General features: G+C 33.0%; 1 protein-coding gene across 3 annotated transcripts in view; it reads right to left on the reverse strand.

Moving 5' to 3' along the window:
• LOC139510207 (ATP-dependent RNA helicase A-like) overlaps window positions 1-22,589 on the reverse strand; it is a 56,853-nt gene that overhangs the window by 28,264 nt on the left and 6,000 nt on the right. For 2 of the 3 annotated variants that reach the window (XM_071296667.1, XM_071296666.1), the window contains exons 6-14: window positions 19,566-19,705; window positions 13,188-13,234; window positions 12,541-12,677; window positions 11,762-11,851; window positions 11,148-11,312; window positions 6,903-6,980; window positions 5,417-5,536; window positions 4,589-4,660; window positions 2,832-2,973 (exon numbers count right to left, since the gene is read on the reverse strand). In XM_071296667.1, coding sequence (XP_071152768.1) covers window positions 2,832-2,973; window positions 4,589-4,660; window positions 5,417-5,536; window positions 6,903-6,980; window positions 11,148-11,312; window positions 11,762-11,851; window positions 12,541-12,677; window positions 13,188-13,234; window positions 19,566-19,705 — 991 coding nt within the window. Of the gene's footprint in view, window positions 1-2,831; window positions 2,974-4,588; window positions 4,661-5,416; window positions 5,537-6,902; window positions 6,981-11,147; window positions 11,313-11,761; window positions 11,852-12,540; window positions 12,678-13,187; window positions 13,235-17,747; window positions 17,801-19,565; window positions 19,706-22,589 lie in introns of those variants that run through there. The other variant, XM_071296668.1, reaches the window with a different exon arrangement.

Here is a 22,589-nt window from a genome sequence, read left to right on the forward strand (position 1 = left end):
TTGGTTTAGAACTATATTTCTCATCTTTAATACCATCTTTAAACTTTGTTTTTAGTTTTACAGACTTTCATTCTACATATCACCAGTAAGTTACCAGATTAGCCAAAGTGGCTATTTCAAACTAAATCTTAAGTTGAAACAAGAATGTGTCCATAGTACACGGATTCCCCACTCGCACAATCATTTTCTATGTTCAGTGGACCGTGAAATTGGGGTCAAAACTTTAATTTGGAATTAAAATTAGAAAGATCATATCATAGGGAACATGTGTACTAAGTTTCAAGTTGATGTAACTTTAACTTCATCAAAAACTTCCTTGACCAAAAACTTTAACCTGAACTTCACACTATCATTTTCTATGTTCAGTGGACCATGAAATTGGGGTCAAAACTATATTTTGGCATTAAAATTAGAAAGATCATATAATGGGGAACATGTGTACTAAGTTTCAAGTTGATTGAACTTCAACTTCTTCAAAAACTACCTTGACCAAAAACTTTAACCTGAAGCGGACGGACGAACGGAGGCACAGACCAGAAAACATAATGCCCCTCTACTATCTTAGGTGGGGCATAAAAAAGCAAAAATAAAAGCAAATTCTGTTCTTTAAATTAAAATTTCAGTGTTACATCTAGATCTGCTTTCTAAATTTAACAAGTGAAACTGCGAGCTACTGCTCACTGATGATACCCCCGCCGCAAGTGGATAATATTAATAGTGTAAAAATATGCAAGTGTTCAGTAAACAGGAAGTTGTCAAGTGATGAATCTGAAAACGCATCACTCGGTATAGCTGACTTATATAAATCCTGAAACCAAATTTCAGAAATCCTTGTATTGTAGTTCCTGAGAAAAATGTGACGAAAATTTTCAACTTGGCTATCATGTGTAAAATCATACAAATAAATCATTGGCTATCGGACTTCTCTTGAACTGAATTTTAATGTGCGTATTGTTATTCTTTTACTTTTCTACATTGGCTAGAGGTATAGGGGGAGGGTTGAGATCTCATAAACATGTTTAACCCCGCCGCAATTTTGCGCCTGTCCCAAGTCAGGAGCCTCTGGCCTTTGTTAGTCTTGTATTATTTTAAATTTTAGTTTCTTGTGTATAATTCGGAGTTTAGTATGACGTCCATTATCACTGTACTATTATGCATATTTTAGGGGCCAGCTGAAGGACACCTACGGGTGCGGGAATTCTCGCTACATTGAAGACCCATTGGTTGCCTTCGGCTGTTGTTTGCTCTATGGTCGGGTGGTTGTCGCTTTGACATATTCACCATTTCCTTTCTCAATTTTATCATGTGTAAAATCATACAAGTGTTCGGTAAACAGGAAGTTGTCAAGTGATGAATCTGAAAACGCATCACACGGTATGGCTAACATATATAAATGTTGATACCAAATTACAGAAAGGGTGGATGTGTAGTTCCTGAGAAAAATGTGACGAAAATTTTCAACTTGGCTATCATGTGTAAAATCATACAAGTGTTCGGTAAACAGGAAGTTGTCGAGTGATGAATCTGAAAACGCATCACACAGTATAGCTGACTTATATAAATCCTGAAACCAAATTTCAGAAATCCTTGTATTGTAGTTGCTGAGAAAAATGTGACGAAAATTTTCAACTTGGCTATCATGTGTAAAATCATACAAGTGTTCGGTAAACAGGAAGTTGTCAAGTGATGAATCTGAAAACGCATCACACGGTATGGCTAACATATATAAATGTTGATACCAAATTACAGAAAGGGTGGATGTGTAGTTCCTGAGAAAAATGTGACGAAAATTTTCAACTTGGCTATCATGTGTAAAATCATACAAGTGTTCGGTAAACAGGAAGTTGTCAAGTGATGAATCTGAAAACGCATCACACAGTATGGCTAACATATATAAATGTTGATACCAAATTACAGAAAGGGTGGATGTGTAGTTCCTGAGAAAAATGTGACGAAAGTTTCATGGGACGGACTGACTGACGGAAGGACTGATGGACGGACTGACGGACTGATGGACGGACGGACAGACAGAGGTAAAACAGTATACCCCCCCTTTTTTAAAGCAGGGGTATAATAAATAAAATTGAGAATGGTAATGGGGAATGTGTCAAAAAGACAACAACCCGATGAAAGAGCAGAAAACAGCAGAAGGCCACCAATGGGTCTTCAAAACAGAGAAAAAATCCTGCTCCCAGAGGCAGGATTCAGCTGACCCCTAAATAAATGAACTTAAACTAAAAATCATACAATACTAACAAAGGCCAGAGGCTACGACTTGGGAGTGGCACAAAAATGCAGCGGGGTTAAACATGTTTAGTGAGATCTCAACCCTCCCCTTTATCTTTAGTCAATGTAGAAAAAACAAGAATGTGTCCAAAGTACATGGATGCCCCACTCGCACTATCATTTTCCATGTTTTATGGACTTTGAAATTGGGTAAATATCTAATTTGGCATTAAAATTAGAAAGATTATACTATAGGGAACATGTGTACTAAGTTTCAAGTTGATTGGACTTCAATTTCATCAAAAACTACCTTGACCAAAAACTTTTACCTGAAGCGGGACGAACGAACGAACGGTACGACGGACGAACGAACGAACGAACGATCGAACGGAGCCACAGACCAGAAAACATAATGCCCCTCTACTATCGTAGGTGGGGCATAAAAACTATCAATGGTGATAATAAGAACATAAAAACGTAGTTCAATCAGTTAATAATCAATAATTCACCCATCTAAAGTATAATTATTATTTTACATTCATATCTATATCTTAGACTATAGCAATATATACTATAGTCTTGGCAAACTTTTCTGAATCACTCACCTACTGTGCAATACAGAATACCACAATATGGTCTTGGAAATACTGATTCAAATCTGACACTGTATCCTACAGACATGCCTAATTCCTCACATCTCTCCTGAGCCACTCTCTCTGCTATAGATATAGCACTGATTCTTCTTGGCTGCAATACAAATGTGTTATCATTATTTTAACACAATACACTACTTCATTCTAAAACACTGTTTTCTTTTTCTCCCTCTAAAAGTAAAGTATCCAGCTATAGGATAATGTTGAATTTTGAACATGAAAGACCACTCAAAAGACTTAAGTTCTGAACATTAGTATTGTAACAGAATCTACATTTCAGCTTTGATACTGTACAATAATGATTGATTGCCTTAGTTTGGACTATTTTTAATTCCGTTGCCCAGGCCAATGATAGCTTACAGAGAGTATTGTTTATGCTCATTGATAAAGGCAAGCTATAGTTGCTACTATGCACTTAATTTGGTCATTTGCAAATAGTTGTCTCACTAGCAATCAAACCATATCAGTTGATTTGTATATTGTAACATTGTTTTAAGGGGTACACATTTTCAGGGATAATGCTTATTCTAAGGTTAGGTTTAGGTGTAAGAGGATTACATAATTGGTAAGAATTAAAGCTTTACTAAGACTGTAAACCTACATTTGTATATGTGTTGGCACCCTAAATGTAATGAACCTACCTGTGTAATTACAATATTACATTAGTTGGTACACTCAAATGTAATGAACCTACCTAGGTAATTACAATATGACATTATTTGGGACACCTAAAGGTAATGTACCTACCTAGGTAATTACAATATTACATTATTTGGGACACCTAAAGGTAATGAACCTACCTAGGTAATTACAATATTACATTATTTGGCACACCTACATGTAATGAACCTACCTAGGTAATTACAATATTACATTAGTTGGTACACTCAAATGTAATGAACCTACCTAGGTAATTACAATATGACATTATTTGGGACACCTAAAGGTAATGAACCTACCTAGGTAATTACAATATTACATTATTTGGCACACCTACATGTAATGAACCTATCTAGGTAATTACAATATTACATTATTTGGCACACCTACATGTAATGAACCTATCTAGGTAATTACAATATTACATTATTTGGCACGACTATATTTAATGAACCCATCTAGGTAATTACAATATTACAAAATTTGGCACACCTACATGTAATGAACCTATCTAGGTAATTACAATATTACATTATTTGGCACACCTACATGTAATGTACCTACCTAGGTAATTACAATATTACATTATTTGGCACACCTACATGTAATGAACCTACCTAGGTAATTACAATTTTACATTATTTGGTACACTCAAATGTAATGAACCTACCTAGGTAATTACAATATTACATTATTTGGCACACCTACATGTAATGAACCTACCTAGCTATATAGGTAATTACAATATTGCATTATTTGGCACACCTACATGTAATGTACCTACCTAGGTAATTACAATATTACATAATTTGGCACACCTACATGTAATGTACCTACCTAGGTAATTACAATATTACATTATTTGGCACACCTACATGTAATGTACCTACCTAGGTAATTACAATATTACATTATTTGGCACACCTACATGTAATGTACCTACCTAGGTAATTCCAATATTACATTATTTGGCACACCTACATGTAATGTACCTACCTAGGTAATTACAATATTACATTATTTGGCACACCTACATGTAATGAACCTACCTGTGTAATTACAATATTACATTCAGCTCCTCTTCCCTGTTGTATCATCTGATCCATAATAAACTGGGTAACCTGTTAGTGAAAAATTCATTCTATTTCAAATGTGTTTCCTTTTATACCAGTACATAACATTAATCTCATGAATCATAAACAATTCTAATAAAAACATCTGAAACATTTTGCTTATGGTCATGCTTCAGTGGAAATATCCAACAGAAATTGTTTCTACCTAGTCATTCTTGTAAACCTGCCAGCTGCACAAGAAATAATTTTGATTCTACAATTAAAATGTTTAAATTCTGCAATTTCTTCTGACATGGTCCCCCTAAATTCTACCATAAGCTCTGCCTTGATTTAGTTTTGTATCTTGAATCATTTTTACTTTTTTTTTTTTAGAACAAATCATATACCTTAATTGTTGGGAGATATAATGTCACTTAGTACATTGATAAATGCCATTCTAATTCATGTTACCATTGAAAAATTCTTACATTTAATATTGTGAAACCTTCTTTTGACTATTTTACCGATTATGTCTGTTTTGTTCACCGTCCTTGTAAATATAACAGAATTTGATGCAACTGTCATACAAGTGAGAGGTTAAGCGCCATAAAACTAGGTTCAATCCACCATTTTCTACATTTGAAAATGCCTGTACCAAGTCAGGAATATGACAGTTGTTGTCCATTTGTTTGATGTGTTTTATCATTGATTTTGCCATTTGATTAGGGACTTTCCGTTTTGAATTTTCCTCGGAGTTCAGTATTTTTGTGATTTTACTTTATACTTTTCTGAATTTCAATTGAACTTTGTAAAGAAAAAGTTTACCTGAGTGGTCTTGCCACAACCTGTTTCTCCTCTGATAATAATACAAGAGTTGTTGTTAATTTCATTTAAGATGTAATCATGTGACCGAGACACTGGGAGATTGGTTCTCTCTTCTATCATCTACAAAATAAAACATAATATGAATATAAGGAGATGTGTGACACTTAGGTATGAGACAGCTACTCAGCTTAGCTGTACAAAGAAAAGGAAGTTTCATTAACTGACACATTACTTTTTTCTTTCTTTAGCAAGCTCCATATAAAGAATAAAAGTGCTTGAAAGCACTAAATGGTAAAGATTGCTTCATTTTATCAGTAGGAAGTAAAATTAAATATTGCATCGGTTGTAGTTGATTTTAACAGCTCTTCTAGACAAAGGAAGATAACTCCAATTTTTTAAGATGAGGTTAACAATGACAAAATTTATATTTTTAGAACAGATATTAGATTCCTGCACTGTGCAAAAGTTATGTAATTTTTCTTGACAAGTGTAACATCATTTTATGTCTTGAATATCTGAGCATATATTACATCAATAAATTTCTGGAAATGTTCATGGATAGGATGTATAGAATTTTATGGTTAATGCACTATATTTTGTATATCAAAAAGGTAGTGATCAGCCTTGGAACATTTAGATATCAGGTCAGTCTTACATGTATAAGGTTTTAATTGCATTTCATGCAATCTTTACCTAAAAATAAAAGCAGAATTGAGATCATAGTTATAGTCAGCAAATGTCCCCTTCTGTTCAACTCAAACCATGGTATGTGCTAATTTGTGAAATGCAAAGACAACATTAATATGTACATGATAGGTCAGAGCAGAACCATTAGGCCAAATAAAAATATATGTGTGGTTCCAGTTACATACTTTTAAAAAATAGGGTCGGTAGGTCGGCAAATTTTTTTTTTTTTTTTTTTTTATTTTTATTTTTGAATGTCAAAATCCGGAAAAAAATCGTGTGTTTACTGAAATTGTTTCCGGTATTATACACGCCCCATCCGGAAGTCCACCATTTTTACATGTGTTTGGTTGTAAAATAAACAGTCATGATACGTTTTTAGTTAATTTTGTTGCATTCTGTTATGAATTGTTGCATTTTAGCAATAACAGATACTTGTGATGGAAATTCAGATGACAGAAATCTATGAATTTAATTATATTAATTCACAATCCTCAAAATTTGATCGTTTGAAAATTTATTTTTCAGAAATGAAAAAAAAAGTTCTAGGGTCGGTGGGTTTTAACTAGGGTCGGTCGGGTTACTGGAACCACACATATATTTTTATTTGGCCTTACATGAAATTATCATGATTGATGAAAGCCGACAAAATGGTTTCTTTAGCCAGTTATAACTATAACAAAACACATCATTAATATGTGAAAATGAAGAAAATTTCTCCTTTGAACCTTCAAGTTTATTTTAAATATCTAGATGACATTTAAAATCGCTAAAGATATATATAATAAATATTTGAACAAACCTTTTGTAAATTCTGGTCTGTATTTCTTTGTCTTTCTGTTGATTCATATAAATCTCTACTAATTTGGTCAAGGGTAGCCTTTAATTTTACACAAATAATGTTAAGTTAGATGTACAATTAATATAAAAAGATTTTTGATGAATTTCAGCATTAATATATATACACCAAAACTAAATTTAAGAAAAAGAAATAACTACTTTGAAGAGAAATGGTTTGACTCTTTTAAAGTTACAAATTTAGTTAAACCACAATATGTAGTTACTCTTGGTCTAACTGTCATGCTTGATGGTTCTTTTTATGAAACAGCAAGACTTCATCAACTTTTCAAAGAACTACAATTTTGCAACTTTGTCTATTAGAGAAAATATTTTCTAAAGTCTAGCTTTCTCAAATAAAAAATCAAAGAGCAGAATGCTCTGAGGGATACGATTGCCATATAGTTTTCATTGACACATGTATAGCAGTTCTGCCAACTTTTCATTAAGCAAATTCGTGAGATTTGGCCAAAATAGAAAAGATCAAAGAGGAAAAAATTGATCCAAGGATACTGCTGCAAAAAAGCATGAACATGCGTGAGTCTCACGCATTTTTGGCAGCCCTGGCCTTGATAGTCCAAATAATTATGACGTCTTGAAAGGCTATTATATTTTTTTTTCTTTGACGCCTTACTTCGACGTCGAAGTAAGGCATCAAAGAAAAAAAATATAATAGCCTTCCAAGACGTCATAATTATTTGGACTATGGCCATGAAGGCATAAAACTTTGCTCAGTGCTTGGAGCACAAAAATCATGCTCTAAACAAGAAATCAAGCAATTTCATTGGTTGATTTTCGAGTATGAGTACAAAAAAACTGACTCGAAAGTTTTATGACCGCAAGGCCTGGTACAGCTGGATAGTATTATTTTCAAAACTAATTCAACTGCACATGCAAAGGTAATATAAATCTGAATAGTCACTCAACTTTAAAAATAGCTAATCCTGGATACAAGTGTACGAGCAATGTACTTATTGTGTTTTATTTGTGTGCTATCAATTCCAAGTTTACTTTCCACAGCAGTCACTGAGAGAGAGAGAGAAGGTATTTACTCTGATGTCCGACGTCTGATTTGCCAGACAAGCTGGGACCATGGGGGACTTTTATGCTAGTATACTTAAATTACAAACTTAAATAGTCCCAGTCCCATATATTATATCAAGTATTATTGGATGCCGAATTGAATTTTAAATAGGTGCCGATTTGACTAGATGCCGATTTAACCAGGTGCCGATTTGACTTTTTCTATGGGTGCCGATTTGACCAGGTGTCGATTTGACTTGTACCCAGTAATCTCAGGACTATTCACTTCGTATCTTATCACCGTTAATTCTAATTTCTAGGAGGAACCCCATTTCCCAGTCCCATATATTATATCAAATGCCGATTTGACTAGATGCCGATTTAACCAGGTGCCGATTTGACTTTTTCTATGGGTGCCGATTTGACTTTGTACCCAGTATTATCGCTATTTTGTGCATTTTTCTTTTGATCTTTTTTTGTGATAATTTTCATATCATGCTTCTAGCTTGAGATGGAAAATTATCGCTAGAAACTAAGGAGACCACGTGGCGTTGCTAACGAAATTGACATGAAATTGACATGAAATTGACAACGTCGTCATAGGTAAAATAGCGATAAACAGATTATCATTGGTCATCTCAACTCAATTGCTTTTCTCACTTTCGCTGTACCAGCTCAAGCGAGAAAATCAATCTCGTTGAGATGATCAACGATAATCTATAAATCTCGGACTATTCACTTCGTATCTTATCACCGTTAATTCTAGGAGGAACCCCATTTCTAACTCTTTAATCATTAATTTCCTTTGGGTCAGTGGGCATGAATCCTTCCGTACACACTCCTCTGTCTAAATTGAGATCGTTATTAATAGAATACGATGTTTATTGACATCTAACGAGTTAATTTTTTCTTGACGGGAAATACTTCTGAAAGGGAGACAACTCGAAACGATGATATGGAAGACTCCATTTCGGCTAAAGGGTGTTATAGGTAAAACTTCATTGATTGTAATTTAAATGATGCATATGAATTTAAATTATGCAACAACAATATTAAACCCTCAATAGCAGGCAGACATAGAAAGAATCCAATGAGTTTCAAATTAATTAATAAGCGGGGAATCCAGAACAACCGCTTAATCTGATACCCCTTGAAATCAAGAAAACTATACGCATGCGCATTAATACATAAACAAACCCGCGACTTGCGATTTGGAACAAGAACGTTTATTTAATTTATGATATAATGAATGAGTCTCAATTTCTTTATGAGAGTACAGTATCATTTTCATAACGGTAAAATATAGAAAACTGGGGCGTAGCTGGGTCCCTTTTAAGTGCACGCCAACCAGGGGGGGTTTGGAGGGGATTGTCCCTCCAAGATTTTTTTTTTGGCTAGACGCAAAATGGTGCGTTCTGACGGCCTAAAATTGGTTTGATTAGCAAATTATTAAGACTGTATTTGATCATTTTTTATTGAGTAACATCCTGAATATTTTTCAAAAATCTGCACTTCGTTTTTTTGGCTGCAACAAAAACGTCCATGGCCTTGTCTAAATTGACCTCAAAATCACGGTGGAACCCAGAGCCGATAATCTGTCATTTCTCATTTATACCAAAAAGGTCTGCAATATCAAGAGTGGTTTGGTATAGCTCGTTCCAAACATTATCATCATTTTGCTCGGAACGCACCATTTCAGTAACGGACTAGTACTGCGGAACTTGGCTTGATGAAGTCTTGAAAGGCGATTTTATTTTATTTTAAATGCGTTGACGCCTTAATATTTCGTCGACAGGAAGGTGTCAAAACAGAACATTATGAAGTAGCCCTTCAAAACAATAATTTAAAGAGGGAATTCAGATTTGTATTTACCGTTATCGTAATTTACTGTAAAAGAGGGGTGAAAGATACCAAAGGGACAGTCAAACTCATATAAAGTTTACTGTAATTCATTAAATTGTTCAAAACCAAAGTTGAGAGATAAAAATGGAACAAAAGTCAATTGGTCATTTTTTGCCAAAATAATGTACGAAATTTACAACCCTTATCTAAACAAACATGTGAGTTTACAACCCCTGCAGCCCTGTTAGTTCAACGACGCGCATTATATATTTTTTTAATTGAAATGGAGTTAATATAGATCAATATACCTTGTCGGAAATTTGAAGGTGTGGACATCTTTTCATTTGTCGGGCAAAAGTTGTAACTTTACATCTTTTCCTAAGAATTCGAATCTATCAACAAAGAAATATCTCGATAAGATGGTCCCAGATTTTTTTGTACTGGCTTTGACATGACACTGATGTGGCATTAAGCTAAGTTCAATCATCGTCAATTTTTGACGTTTCAGGGGTCTAAATTGTCCTGATTTGTTGCTGGGTGTGTTTCTGCATGACTATCACTGTTGGTAGGCGTTTTTGTGAGAGAATAAAAATGTCTAACGTTTGCCCTTTACTTAGGCTTGTCAGTCCTTGTCACGCTTTGAACTGATTATGTATTCACGGTTTTATACGCTGCTTTTTACGTCCAGTACCAGAAGAAAATTCTCGCAAAAAAAATAAAAACGATTTAGGTCAGGGTTGATTTTACAGACGGAAATATTATTGTGACGTTATTAATTTCTACTTTGCTTGGTTAAGTTAGATTTAATATTTTTTACTCGTTTGTATTTTTTTTTATTTTTCGGCGTATTAAAATTATTTTTTTAGACCCCGCGATGTGCACGCCATGGCGTGACAGCGTATATGGAGCTACGCCCCAGGAAAAGTCCACTTCAGTTCTTATTTGACAGAAATAGAATTATCGGAATTCAAAGAACTCTCATTTATCAAAACTGGGGAATTCCCTCTGACGTGTTTCTAAATTTATAAAAACACTAAATATAAATACTGCTTAACTCCATGTTGTAAAAAACACGCATATAAGTCAAGGGAAAAATCAAACATGAAGATTATGAGAAGAACATTACAGGAAAGTTGTTCATGTTCAATCCTTTTGCTTGTTTTTACTTTTTAAAGCAAGACAATCATAAGAATCTGAGATGTTGCTGAATGTTTAGAATAAAACGGTTGACGTGAGGGAATGAGCCCTGAGTCAACGGTAAAAGTCTACAGATTGCTTAAAAGCAATCGTATCCCAAAAACAACTTTATATTGCTCCAGCTCTAAAAGAGGTCCATGGTACTTACATGAGCTAGTGGGCCTTCGTCAATATTACAATTAGACCATGGGTTCCAGTTTTCCTGTGGTGGTGACCAGGGAACAACTCCACCTGTATTTCGCTTGGGTGCAGGTTCAAATTCCTCTAATGAGGTATGTGACATCATTGATACAGGCTGACTGGTATCATCTGGCTGTAGAATAAATTATAAAATTTCTCTTCTAAATTACATGATTTTGGCAGAATTTTCTAACGATTATTCTGCAAATTTACCACAGTTTAATGAGGAGTTATAATTTGACATATAAAGACAATCTATACACACTTTCTCATATATGTAGGAAGTATGGGAATAGTTTTATATCCCTCACCCCTATTGATATTCTTTACCAAATCCAATGTTTTTTTTTGCAAAAATGTAAAATGAGATTTTAATATTCATTCCAGAACAGATTGTTGATTGAAATGATATACATGTACATTGTAGCTGAAAATACCAGAAAAGATATATATTTTTTATTATTCAAATGTGATTATAAAAGTTCTAGCTTTAAACTGCAGTATACAATCTAGTTTAAAATTTCTGTAAACATACATTTTTTTACCTAAATAACTTGATAGCCAAACTTATGATATACATACCCTCTGAACAGGTTCTATATTCCATGCTTCCAAAGCTTTATTGACCAGGTTCTCTGTTTCGCTGCTTATAGCAACTTCATATTCATCCAACTAAAAAAAAGCAAATTGAAAGTATGTCAACAACTTAAGACTTATCTATTAATGGATGAGCATTATACTCAATCTAAGTACTGTTAAGTCAGAAATTATTGCGATGTTTTTATAATTGCAAAAAAAACGACAGGGTTATAATCGCAATAATTTAAACTCACATTATGAAAATTTTTATAATATAATTAAACAGGATTTTTCTCAATATTGCAAATATTAAAATCGCATTTTAGTCTAAAATGACAAAATCGCAATAATAAATGAATGCAATAATTTCTGAATTTATAGTAACATTTTTCACCTTAGTATATATAACATTTTCAATGTATAAATCATGGCACAGGGAAGATGTAAAATAAGTTGAAATATATGCCATACTATTTAAAGTTTCAATGTTCCCATTTATTCCTACCCATAATTTCTTGTTTAAGCATATTGTATCATTTAGATGAAACACCATTGAATATCACACATCTTCTGACTTTATTCAATCAGGTATACTATGTAGATTCATCATCATTTGTACAGTTCTCACTTTTGTTAATTTCATAAAATTTGGTAACCTGAAATTTCAGAGTTCTTGTATACTTGTAGTAATAATGATAGAATCAATTTATATATTTTTTAATTATTTCTCCTCAGTACATGATAACTAGGCACCCATACAAAAAAGTGATCCACAATTCTACCTTTTCTTGGTCTTTCTTTTTTGTCTGTCCTGTGTAAGCTTCAATCACACCCATGTGAAACAGTTGTCTTACAAGAGACAAGGCACAGGATTTAGAAGCTACTTGTTTGTTAGACCCATGTTCTCGAGCATGGATATCTGAAAAGAAGTTTTTTTGATAATAATTATATAGCATGTATGTTTCATTATAACAATTTTGAACAATTTTTGTGCTGGGTCCTTAACCCATCATTTTAATCATACTCTGCTACCATGTAAAACTTGGTTGGTTAATAATATATTATAACTCCAGCTCCTGTGGAGATAAGAGTAAACATAACATAAATATACAGATATAACACATTGATGGTATATGGTGGAGGACCCGGTCAACGATCTTAAAATGAAGTGTTACATTCATGATGATATGAGCTTCCACAATAAAGTGCACAGGTTAATAAAGAAAACTTGATAGAAATCATGGTCCTTGCAAAAAAATGTAAATGTAAGTATTGAATGTTTCTTTTAATAATTTTCTAACTCCTCAAAGGGACAGTTGTAAAAATTTAGGCTATAAAAAATTGTTTTACCACTACTTTTAAAGAAGATGATGATTTTAGAGAATTGGTAAAAATACAGAATCTGTTTTTATAATAAAGAGTAACTTACATTGTCTCAGCTTGTTCACATAAAACTTCATCTCAGCAATAAAACTCCTACAAAAAACTCCATTATTAATAGACAATTGAACCAATAAAACTGGATTTTAAGGATCACTTGTTTATCCATTTATTAATGAAAGCAACTTGAAAAATTAGTTCTGTAAAATGGTTTAAATTAAATTATTCAAAATAAAACTAAGTTCATTCATTCAGTATAAGCTTATTAAAATTATTTTAAGCAAAGTTAATTATGCACTTTGAAATCACTTTCTTATGTTTGTAGGACTCTAAAGTGCGATGGGGACGCTAAAGTACGATGGTCACGCTAAAGTGCGATGGTCTACGCTAAAGTGCGATTCCTCCATACGCTAAAGTCCGATGGTCCGCGAAAGTATAGACGAGAGAATTGTACTTGGATTATGACGTTAACAGTCGTTTATACAAACCAAAAATGTATATGCCGGAACATAAATTAAGAACATTTGATTCACAACTTTTAAACCAAATGTCCATGATTTAATTTCAGACCTAACCGTGCTTCGTCGGCTGAAGCAACTGTGTTGATTTATTTCGGATGCTGGAAGAAGGACTTGTGTCCTGCAGTCGACCATTTTACTTTATAGATGCTAAATAGGTTGAAAATAGTATACGCATAGGTATCGTAGATCCTGCTTCTATTGGCAGCGAACGGATGCACTGAAATTATTGTTTACAATTCAGTTTATATTGAGGTTCCTGTTAAAATATTCTCGATTTTATTGAAAAGTAAAGTCAGGAAAATAAAGGTTCATGTTTTTCAGCGTAAATTATAAATTGTCGGCTACAACATAGTTTGTACAGTGCAGACAAATATAACATGTCTTTTTTACGGAAAAGAGAAAGCTCTACTAATATCGCTTTTTCTCGCATTTAAAAATAAAGCTAAACACCTTGTACAAATAAATCTTACTTAATGTATTCAGACAATGTGGTCGGTCTTATAAATTTAGAAACTATCACTATATAAGCTTACCGATAAATCATAAAGCCTATCACATATGTTATACCTTCGCATTCTAGCTTTTGCAAATAGACTTTTTTTTTTTTAATCCATGTATTTAAATGTTTTAAACCGTCGACTTTATCATATTGGTCCATCGCACTTTAGCGTGAAATACCATCGTACTTTAGCAAACAAACAACCATCGCACTTTAGCGTGAGACACCATCGTACTTTAGCGTAGCCCATCGCACTTTAGCGTGACCATTGCACTTTAGCGTACCATCGCACTTTAGAGTCCTACATGTTTATGTATCTCAACTGCTACAGTTTCTGGAAAGCATTTATATATATTCTTATATTTCACTGTCTCATGGATGTAACATAATCAAAAACTTAAAACTTGTCAATGCTATGGTCTCATGACAATGGAAACACTGCTAAGTTACACATCAGCAAATATCATTTTTTTAAACAACTTTTCTGAATACTTGTTTAAACAATACAGTTATATATTACTGACAAATTCATTAACATCTGATAACATTGAAGACAACTGAAAATTAACTAAAGACAGACTGGGACAAAACAGTGAAAACAAAAAACACACTGTCTGGTCTTCAATACCTTCTCTTCAGAGCTTTAACAACATGAACTATATTTCATAAAGTTAACACCATCTTAAGTGTACAATGAGACTAAATTAAATGTCAAAAAATAATGAGACATTGTTATGAAGCTTTTGAGTTCTTGAAATTTTGGTTCCCCTGCTGGTCCAAAGAAAATCTTCTGGTCCTCAATATTAATTCTATAGCAAATTACCAAACTTGTGTCAGTTCATTTTAAAATTTTGGTGGCCAACCCCACTTTTCAAGAGCTATGAATCTTGGTATTGGCATATGATATAATTGTACAGTTGAAGACAGTATGCCAATCTCTTAAATTAATTTTTTTTGGAGAAACCAAGCAATCAATCAACTGATGTTTATTTTTTTGCTTTAAAAAAAAATGTAAACTAGAGGCTCTTAAGAGCCTGTGTCGCTCACCTTGGTCTATGTGCATATTAAACAAAGGACACAGATGGATTCATGACAAAATTGTGTTTTGGTGATTGTGATGTGTTTGTAGATCATACTTTACTGATCATTCTTGCTACTTACAATTTTCTCTATCTGTAATTTACTTGGCCCTTTAGTTACAGAGGAAAACATTTTGTAAAAACTTACCAAAATTTACCAAATTATGAAAATTGTTAAAAATTGACTATAAAGGGCAATAACTCCTTAATTGGGGGGGGGGGGGGGGGGGGGGAGGCAGCAACCCAACAACCAGTTGTCCAATTCATCTGAAAATTTCAGGGCAGATAGATATTTACTAGATAAACAAGTTAACCCCTTGTAAGATTTGCTTTAAATGCTTTGGTTTAGAGTTATAAGCCAAAATCTACATTTTACCCCTATGTTCTATTTTTAGCCATGGTGGCCATCTTGGATGGTTTGGCGGGTCACTGGACACAATTTTTAAACTAGATACCCAAATGATGATTGTGGATAAGTTTGGTTAAATTTGGCACAGTAGTTTCAGAGGAGAAGATTTTTGTAAAAGATTACAAAAAATTTAAGAAAAATTGGTAAAAAATGACTATTAAGGGCAATAACTCCTTAAGGGGTCAACTGACTATTTTGATCATGTTGACTTATTTGTAGATCTTACTTTGCTGAACATTATTGCTGTTTACAGTTTATCTCTATCTATAATAATTTTCAAGATAATAACCGAAAACGGACAAAATTTCCTTAAAATTACCAATTCAGGGGCAGCAACCCAACAACCCATTGTCCGATTCATCTGAAAATTTCAGGGCAGATAGATCTTGACTTAATAAACAGTTTTACCCTATGTCAGATTTGCTCTAAAAGCTTTGGTTTAGAGTTATAAGCCAAAATATACATTTTACCCCTATATTCTATTTTTAGCCACAGTGGCCATCTTGGTTGGTTTGGCGGGTCACCGGGCACAATTTTTAAACTAGATACCCCAATGATGATTGTGGATAAGTTTGGTTAAATTTAGCCCAGTAGTTTCAGAGGAGAAGATTTTTGTAAAAGTTAACGATGACGGACGACGACGGACGCCAAGTGATGAGAAAAGCTCACTTGGCCTTTTAGGCCAGGTGAGCTAAAAAAGGTCTCATTGACTAATAACACACATCTTTTCGTCATATTACTATGCACAGTGTGAAGCTTGTCTAAACTTGTTCATATATAAACTATAGATAATGCTTTCTACAACTTTATTTTTTGACAGATGATAAAGATAAATAATTCGCTGAAAAACTTGCATTCATAATTTTAGTTTTGTTGGTCCTTTGTAAATTTTAGCAATCACATTTGTAAAACTAAGGACTCACATATAGAAATTCACAAATTGATTTCTGAATTTACATATATTTTCTTCACATCTTGAAATAAATATTATTTAAATAAATAATAAAATCATATGTATAAACCAGGGCTTCCAAAACGGTCATATATTCCGGTCATTTGTACAATGTCCGGTAAAAGTCCGGCTGGGCAAAGCATGAAACAGTCATCTATTTTTTAGTTTTCAAGCCTTTTTCGGTCATTTTAACATAATTCACGATCTTTTTGACCCAACCTTTTGACTATAACATCCACACATTGGCGGTCATAAAAGTGACATGATGATTAATTACTATCAAAACAACCCCTACTTCAATACTTTCTAATTTTAATCAAGGTTAATTAGTTGTTGGACAGCTGAAATCTACCTGTTCAGGTGACAGGTAAACTATTTTCAGTACCGGACATCATATAAATTGATCGGTCTATTCACAATTATTTTCTTACATTTCAGCGGTTTTTATCTACTTGATTAAGTCCAAAAGATTAAAATTATAAGAAATTAGTTTATCAACATGATTTGATGAAAAATTTGAAAAGGTTTAAATGAAAAATCGCTAGAACTACGTTGTATGAACTAAAACACGTGTGCGCATTTGCACAGGTGTGAAATTTAATTATGCATCCTACATTTCTTCAAAATGCTATAATTATCATTGATACCTGTATCTAACGTTCATTTCAAGTATTTTGTTGAAGAAATAGCGTGGAAAGGGCTTCTTCACTCAGTCGTGATTTGTAAACGTACACAGATTTTACGTATCCTTTAATGGTTCATGTTTTACCATTGTCAAGTCAACATCCGGTTTGAAAAAAATGTAATTTTAAAAACGAAAGTAAAGTTTTTGACAATGTTATTTTGCACAAATAAAGAGTTTAAGGCAGATATGAGCACGCTGATGTGCACATTTGGAATGATGCAATGCCAATTTAACAGTTTACATCCAAACATCAAATTCATATCAAAGTAAAGAATTTTTTTTAATCGAATGTCAATCATTGGAATGGCCATCTGATTACCATAATTGCCTTTTGTGATTAAGTCTTAAGGGATTAAAATCGGGATCAGATATAAAATATCCGGCTGGCTCAAATATTTTTTGGAAGCCCTGGTATAAACAAAATAATTTATACTTAATGCATTAATATTACTTTCTAATCTTACCTCGTATGGTCTTCAGTTTCTTAGGGTCTCACTTCCTCTTTCTGTTATTCACACTGTGACACAAATAATGTCTTGTTTCAAAACAATGATACATCATGTCAAATCAATATTCCATTATCTACATGGTGTCAATTACACCACATAGGTAATGTTTTAGGTTTTCCCTTAATCTCTCAAAACTTAAATCTCAAAATAGCTGTACTTAAATATTTGAAACTTTGTAAAATCTGAAAGCTTTTCTTTAAGCTTTTTAATTTTCAAAAAAAATTTCCAATTGATAAATATCGAACTTCATTTTTTATTTCCAAATTAAAATTAGGTTGAAAATTTCTTTTTAAACTATAATTATCAAATTACAATGTTTTATGAGCTGAAGGTCTTTTGCTAAACAGAGGGAGAAAATAAACAATAATCGACCTTTAGCCCACAAAATATGTAATTATATTAAATATATATAAAGCTGATATATCATGATGTATCATGGTTGAAAACCAGAGATTATTTGTCAAGTGCCATATCATCAGACCCTAAGAAACTGAAAATTTTAAAAGGGCCATATCATATTATACATTTCTGATAAGTGCAGTGAGAAATTGTCAAATATAGACTGAAGCAGTTTGGGTAATATTTTATGGTTAATCACAAACACACATGAATAACAAAAATATATAACCATTAAATATTACACCCATTGTCCCTTCATTCTTCATCTCATGAAGTTATTATGCTGTATCATATTAATTTATTGGTCTTTTCATCACTCCTAAAAACAAGAATGTGTCCATAGTACTTGTATGCCCCACTCGCACTATCATTTTCTATGTTCAGTGGACAGTGAAATCAAAATCTAATTTGGCCTTTAAGATAGAAAGATCATATCATAAGGAACATGTGTAATAAGTTTCAAGTTAATTGGACTTCAACTTCCTCAAAAACTACCTTGACCAAAAACTTTTACCTGAAACTTGCACTTTCATTTTCTATGTTCAGTGGACCGTGAAATTGGGGTCAAAATTTTATTTGGCATTGAAATTAGAAAGATAATATCATAGGCAACATGTGTACTAAGTTTGAAGTTGATTGGACTTCAACTTCATAAAAAACTACCTTGACCAAAAACTTTAACCTGAAATGGGGCAGACAGATGGACGAACAAACGAACAGACGGACGCACAGACCAGAACACATAATGCCCCTCTACTATCATAGGTGGGGCATAAAAAGGGGCAAGCAAACCTGTATTTCCAAAGGAGATCTTCTTAAAATTAACAGATTTGATGTCTGTTGACAGACACCATCTGATAGCAAATGCTCACACTGGCCATTAGGGCAAATATAAAAAATATAAAATCTATGAAATATAAAACATCCCTCATTTAAACACAGGATACTATTCTAAATGAACATGGACTTTAAGAGGGGAGAACCAAATACACCTTATCGCTATTCATTCCATTCCAAGTATTTTCTTAAATTACACAACTTTTTCATCCAGTTGAAGCTATCTGGGACCCTGTTTAAACAATGCACCATGCATGATACTTTTTAATGAGACCTGTTTAAACCATCATAAATACTTCAAATGAAATATTTTTTTAACTATAATTTGAGTTTCGAAAAAGTGAATCATAATCTATCAAAGTTTCTTAGTGATCGCTTTCTAAATTGTTTCCTTCCTCAGCTCATTACTGATGACCTTTGTTTTGCTTAACTGTTGACCTAAACAGGAAGTTGTCTAAATGACTGGATTTCCCCCCGGATTGGACTAAATAGCGATAAGGTGTATACAAAATATAAAGACAATTCTGCACCAAGTACCTGTTATGATCCGGTCCAACCATATTATACTTATAGTCTGCCTGGATTTTGTTCTGTTGAAGCCACTGATGCAATCGACTCTTAGAATTCTCTAAAGTCCAGTTACCATGGATATCAGCATTGAAATCTACATCCTCTGACTATTAAATAAATATAAAATATAAATCATTCTACTTTAAATATATCTTATTTAATATTTCTAAATGGGAATATAAATTTGTTAACCTTCTTTGGAGAAAATATTGCATATCATGAGGATGTAATTTAAATGTTAAAATATTATTCATTCATAAGGTTATCTAAATAACTACCAACTTATTTTAATAAAAATACCTTCAGAACCACCCCTCCCCTCTTACAACTTATTCTAGTAAAGCAATAAACTAAAAGAGTTGAATTCAAAGTCATCTTATTTCTAATTCTTTAATGCAATAGGTCAGGTGTTGAGAATAGGTGTCATGCTGCAATTAATTCTTAATACTTTTTAATTAGTTTAGTCACCTGTCTTTTCAAAATAATATAAGTAGAAACAGAAAAATCCATGTTTTGGTGTACGGAAAACCCAATTAATCACACATCAAATACTTAAACTGCAGGTACATAATTTCATGTCCCACTGAAGAGTATGTGAAAGCTTAATTAAATTCTGACGAGCTAATTAGAAGAAATTGCAGATCAACAAACTGATGAAAGTAGAAATGACCAAGTCAATATTTTGATATAGTAAAGCCCAAATGAATCACTTAGATCAATAAAGCGCTGCGCTTTAGCGCATGATACACCCGTTGCTCTTTTTACTTGTCTTTTATGCTTTAAATGAATTTATATGATCAACTAGAAATATATATACAAATCAAAAGGGATGTTACATTAATATATTCACCAAAGTTTCATAAAATCCCCATTTTTTTAAGTATAAAAATTCATTACTTAAGAAAACGTAAAATCTAAAATTTATAAAAATGGAAAGGGAGCTTATGTCAATAGATATAAACAATTTATCAAAGTTGCATAAAATTTTGTGAAAGTGTTAGTTATTGTCATTAGTATATTCAGTTGTGTTTTCTTGACTTTTTCTCTTTAAACACGAAGACTGTTTAAAGGATTAAATATATAGTGTGCTTCACATTTTTTCCTGTTTCAGTTACTCAAAGAATTCCATGAAAACAAAAATTTGATTGATATCTTACATTTGTAATGCAGTTTAGAAAGAAATCCCAAAAAATAAATATATTGGACGGCAACTACTTAACAGCATTTGTTTACCCTTTGTATGCTGTTGTTGCACCCTGCTGGAACTAAAGAGTATAGTCTTTAGAGCAGATACATGTTATTATAACAAACTGTTATATTTGAAACATACTAATTCTACTGAGACAATGAGAACTTTCAAACTGCATGTAAAAAAAATTAGTGAAATATTTTATTTTTCTCTTGGTAAGTGACACATTTAGATTAGATCTCATGCAGACAGGCTTGGGGTCACTTCCTATATACAATAGATAAAGGAAGCTGTGGTGTGAGTGCCAATGAGACAACTCTCCATCGAAATAACAATTTAAAAAAGTAAACCATTATAGTAATGTACGGCCTTCAACCCGAAGCCTTGTCTAACACCGAACAACAAGCTATAAAGGACCCCAAAATTACTAGTGAAAAACCATTCAAACGGGAAAGTGATAGGACGTGCCCAAGGAATAGGTCACCTTTTCAAGCCTGAAAATATGTGAATAAGTTAAGAAAACTATCAGAAATATATGGTTAGGTAAATAAGTTTTCATAACTTCGTCTTTATTGGGGTTCATGTTGTTATCAAACAATTTTTTGGCATTTTTGGTATACCACTTCTACATGTTCTACATTATACACCACAGGATACTTAAACAATATGGGAAAAGGTAACATTTTACCTAACCAATACATGAAAAGGTTTACATTTGTTTAAACCTAAATTTTATGAAAAGAATGAGGCAAAAGAAACACAGCGGCACCTATCAATTGAGTATTAAAGCCTCTCTACCCCAAACCCCACCCCATCTTGTGTAGACAGGTAGCAGATTGAATAATGCAAAAAAGGGACATGCAGACTTGAAAAATATGATATATTGGATTACAAATTCAGCAGTCTTACCAAAATCTTATGATCATCATATGGATGCAATTTGAAAAGTTGATGAAGCTGGTCGGATCAAAATCTGAAATCTTCAGAGTCAGATTCAAGTCCTAGCAATTATCGGCCTACTGCATGTTGTGCTCTTGGAGGTGATATCTCAACTACTAACAAAATACCAGCTAAAGCTAACAATTTACTCACATTAGCACACAGAAAGTATTTTGAAAGTGAAGGATTGGGTCCTTGTTGGTGTACACAAGTAAAAAAATTATGACGGAGCGGTTGTAGTCCAGGGGAATGAAACCAATGGCAATGTCATTGTGATGAAATGTAATTTTACACTATGTTTGTTTGGGCCTATGTTACTTAGTTAATACATAAGTGGAAGAAGGATGTGTCACAAACAAACACCCACTTAAGGTGTAACTTATACGGTAAATGCATTGACAAAGTTCCACTCAAGATGTTTCTTTATTGGCACCCTCCCCCTTTTTTCTACGTCCGGGGTCCGCATCTTGAAGATAAATATTATTTGAAATGAACAACGGAAATATCATATATATGTATACATTGTGTAAAACAACATTTTGAACTGTTCTACCATAAATTATGGCTATGAGGATTCATAGATGTCAATTTTGGTTATTTTCTTCAAAATACCCCTATTTTAGGGGGTCCGTTAGGTCACTTTGATGAAATTTTTCGTAAAATTCCAAACGGTGAAAATTTATAAAAAGTTGTCATTTAAATAATATATGACTGATATGTGTTCCAGTAATTTTATATGCAAATTAAACGACAAAATATTTTTCTACATGTATTTATATATAAAAAGTGTCAAATGAGACTTACCCAAGTTTTGCATGTATCTGTTAGTTCCCACCTTACATTTCATTTAAAATTATCACATA

The sequence above is a fragment of the Mytilus edulis genome, chromosome 2, assembly GCF_963676685.1.
Source record: "Mytilus edulis chromosome 2, xbMytEdul2.2, whole genome shotgun sequence".
NCBI classification, from domain to species: domain Eukaryota; kingdom Metazoa; phylum Mollusca; class Bivalvia; order Mytilida; family Mytilidae; genus Mytilus; species Mytilus edulis.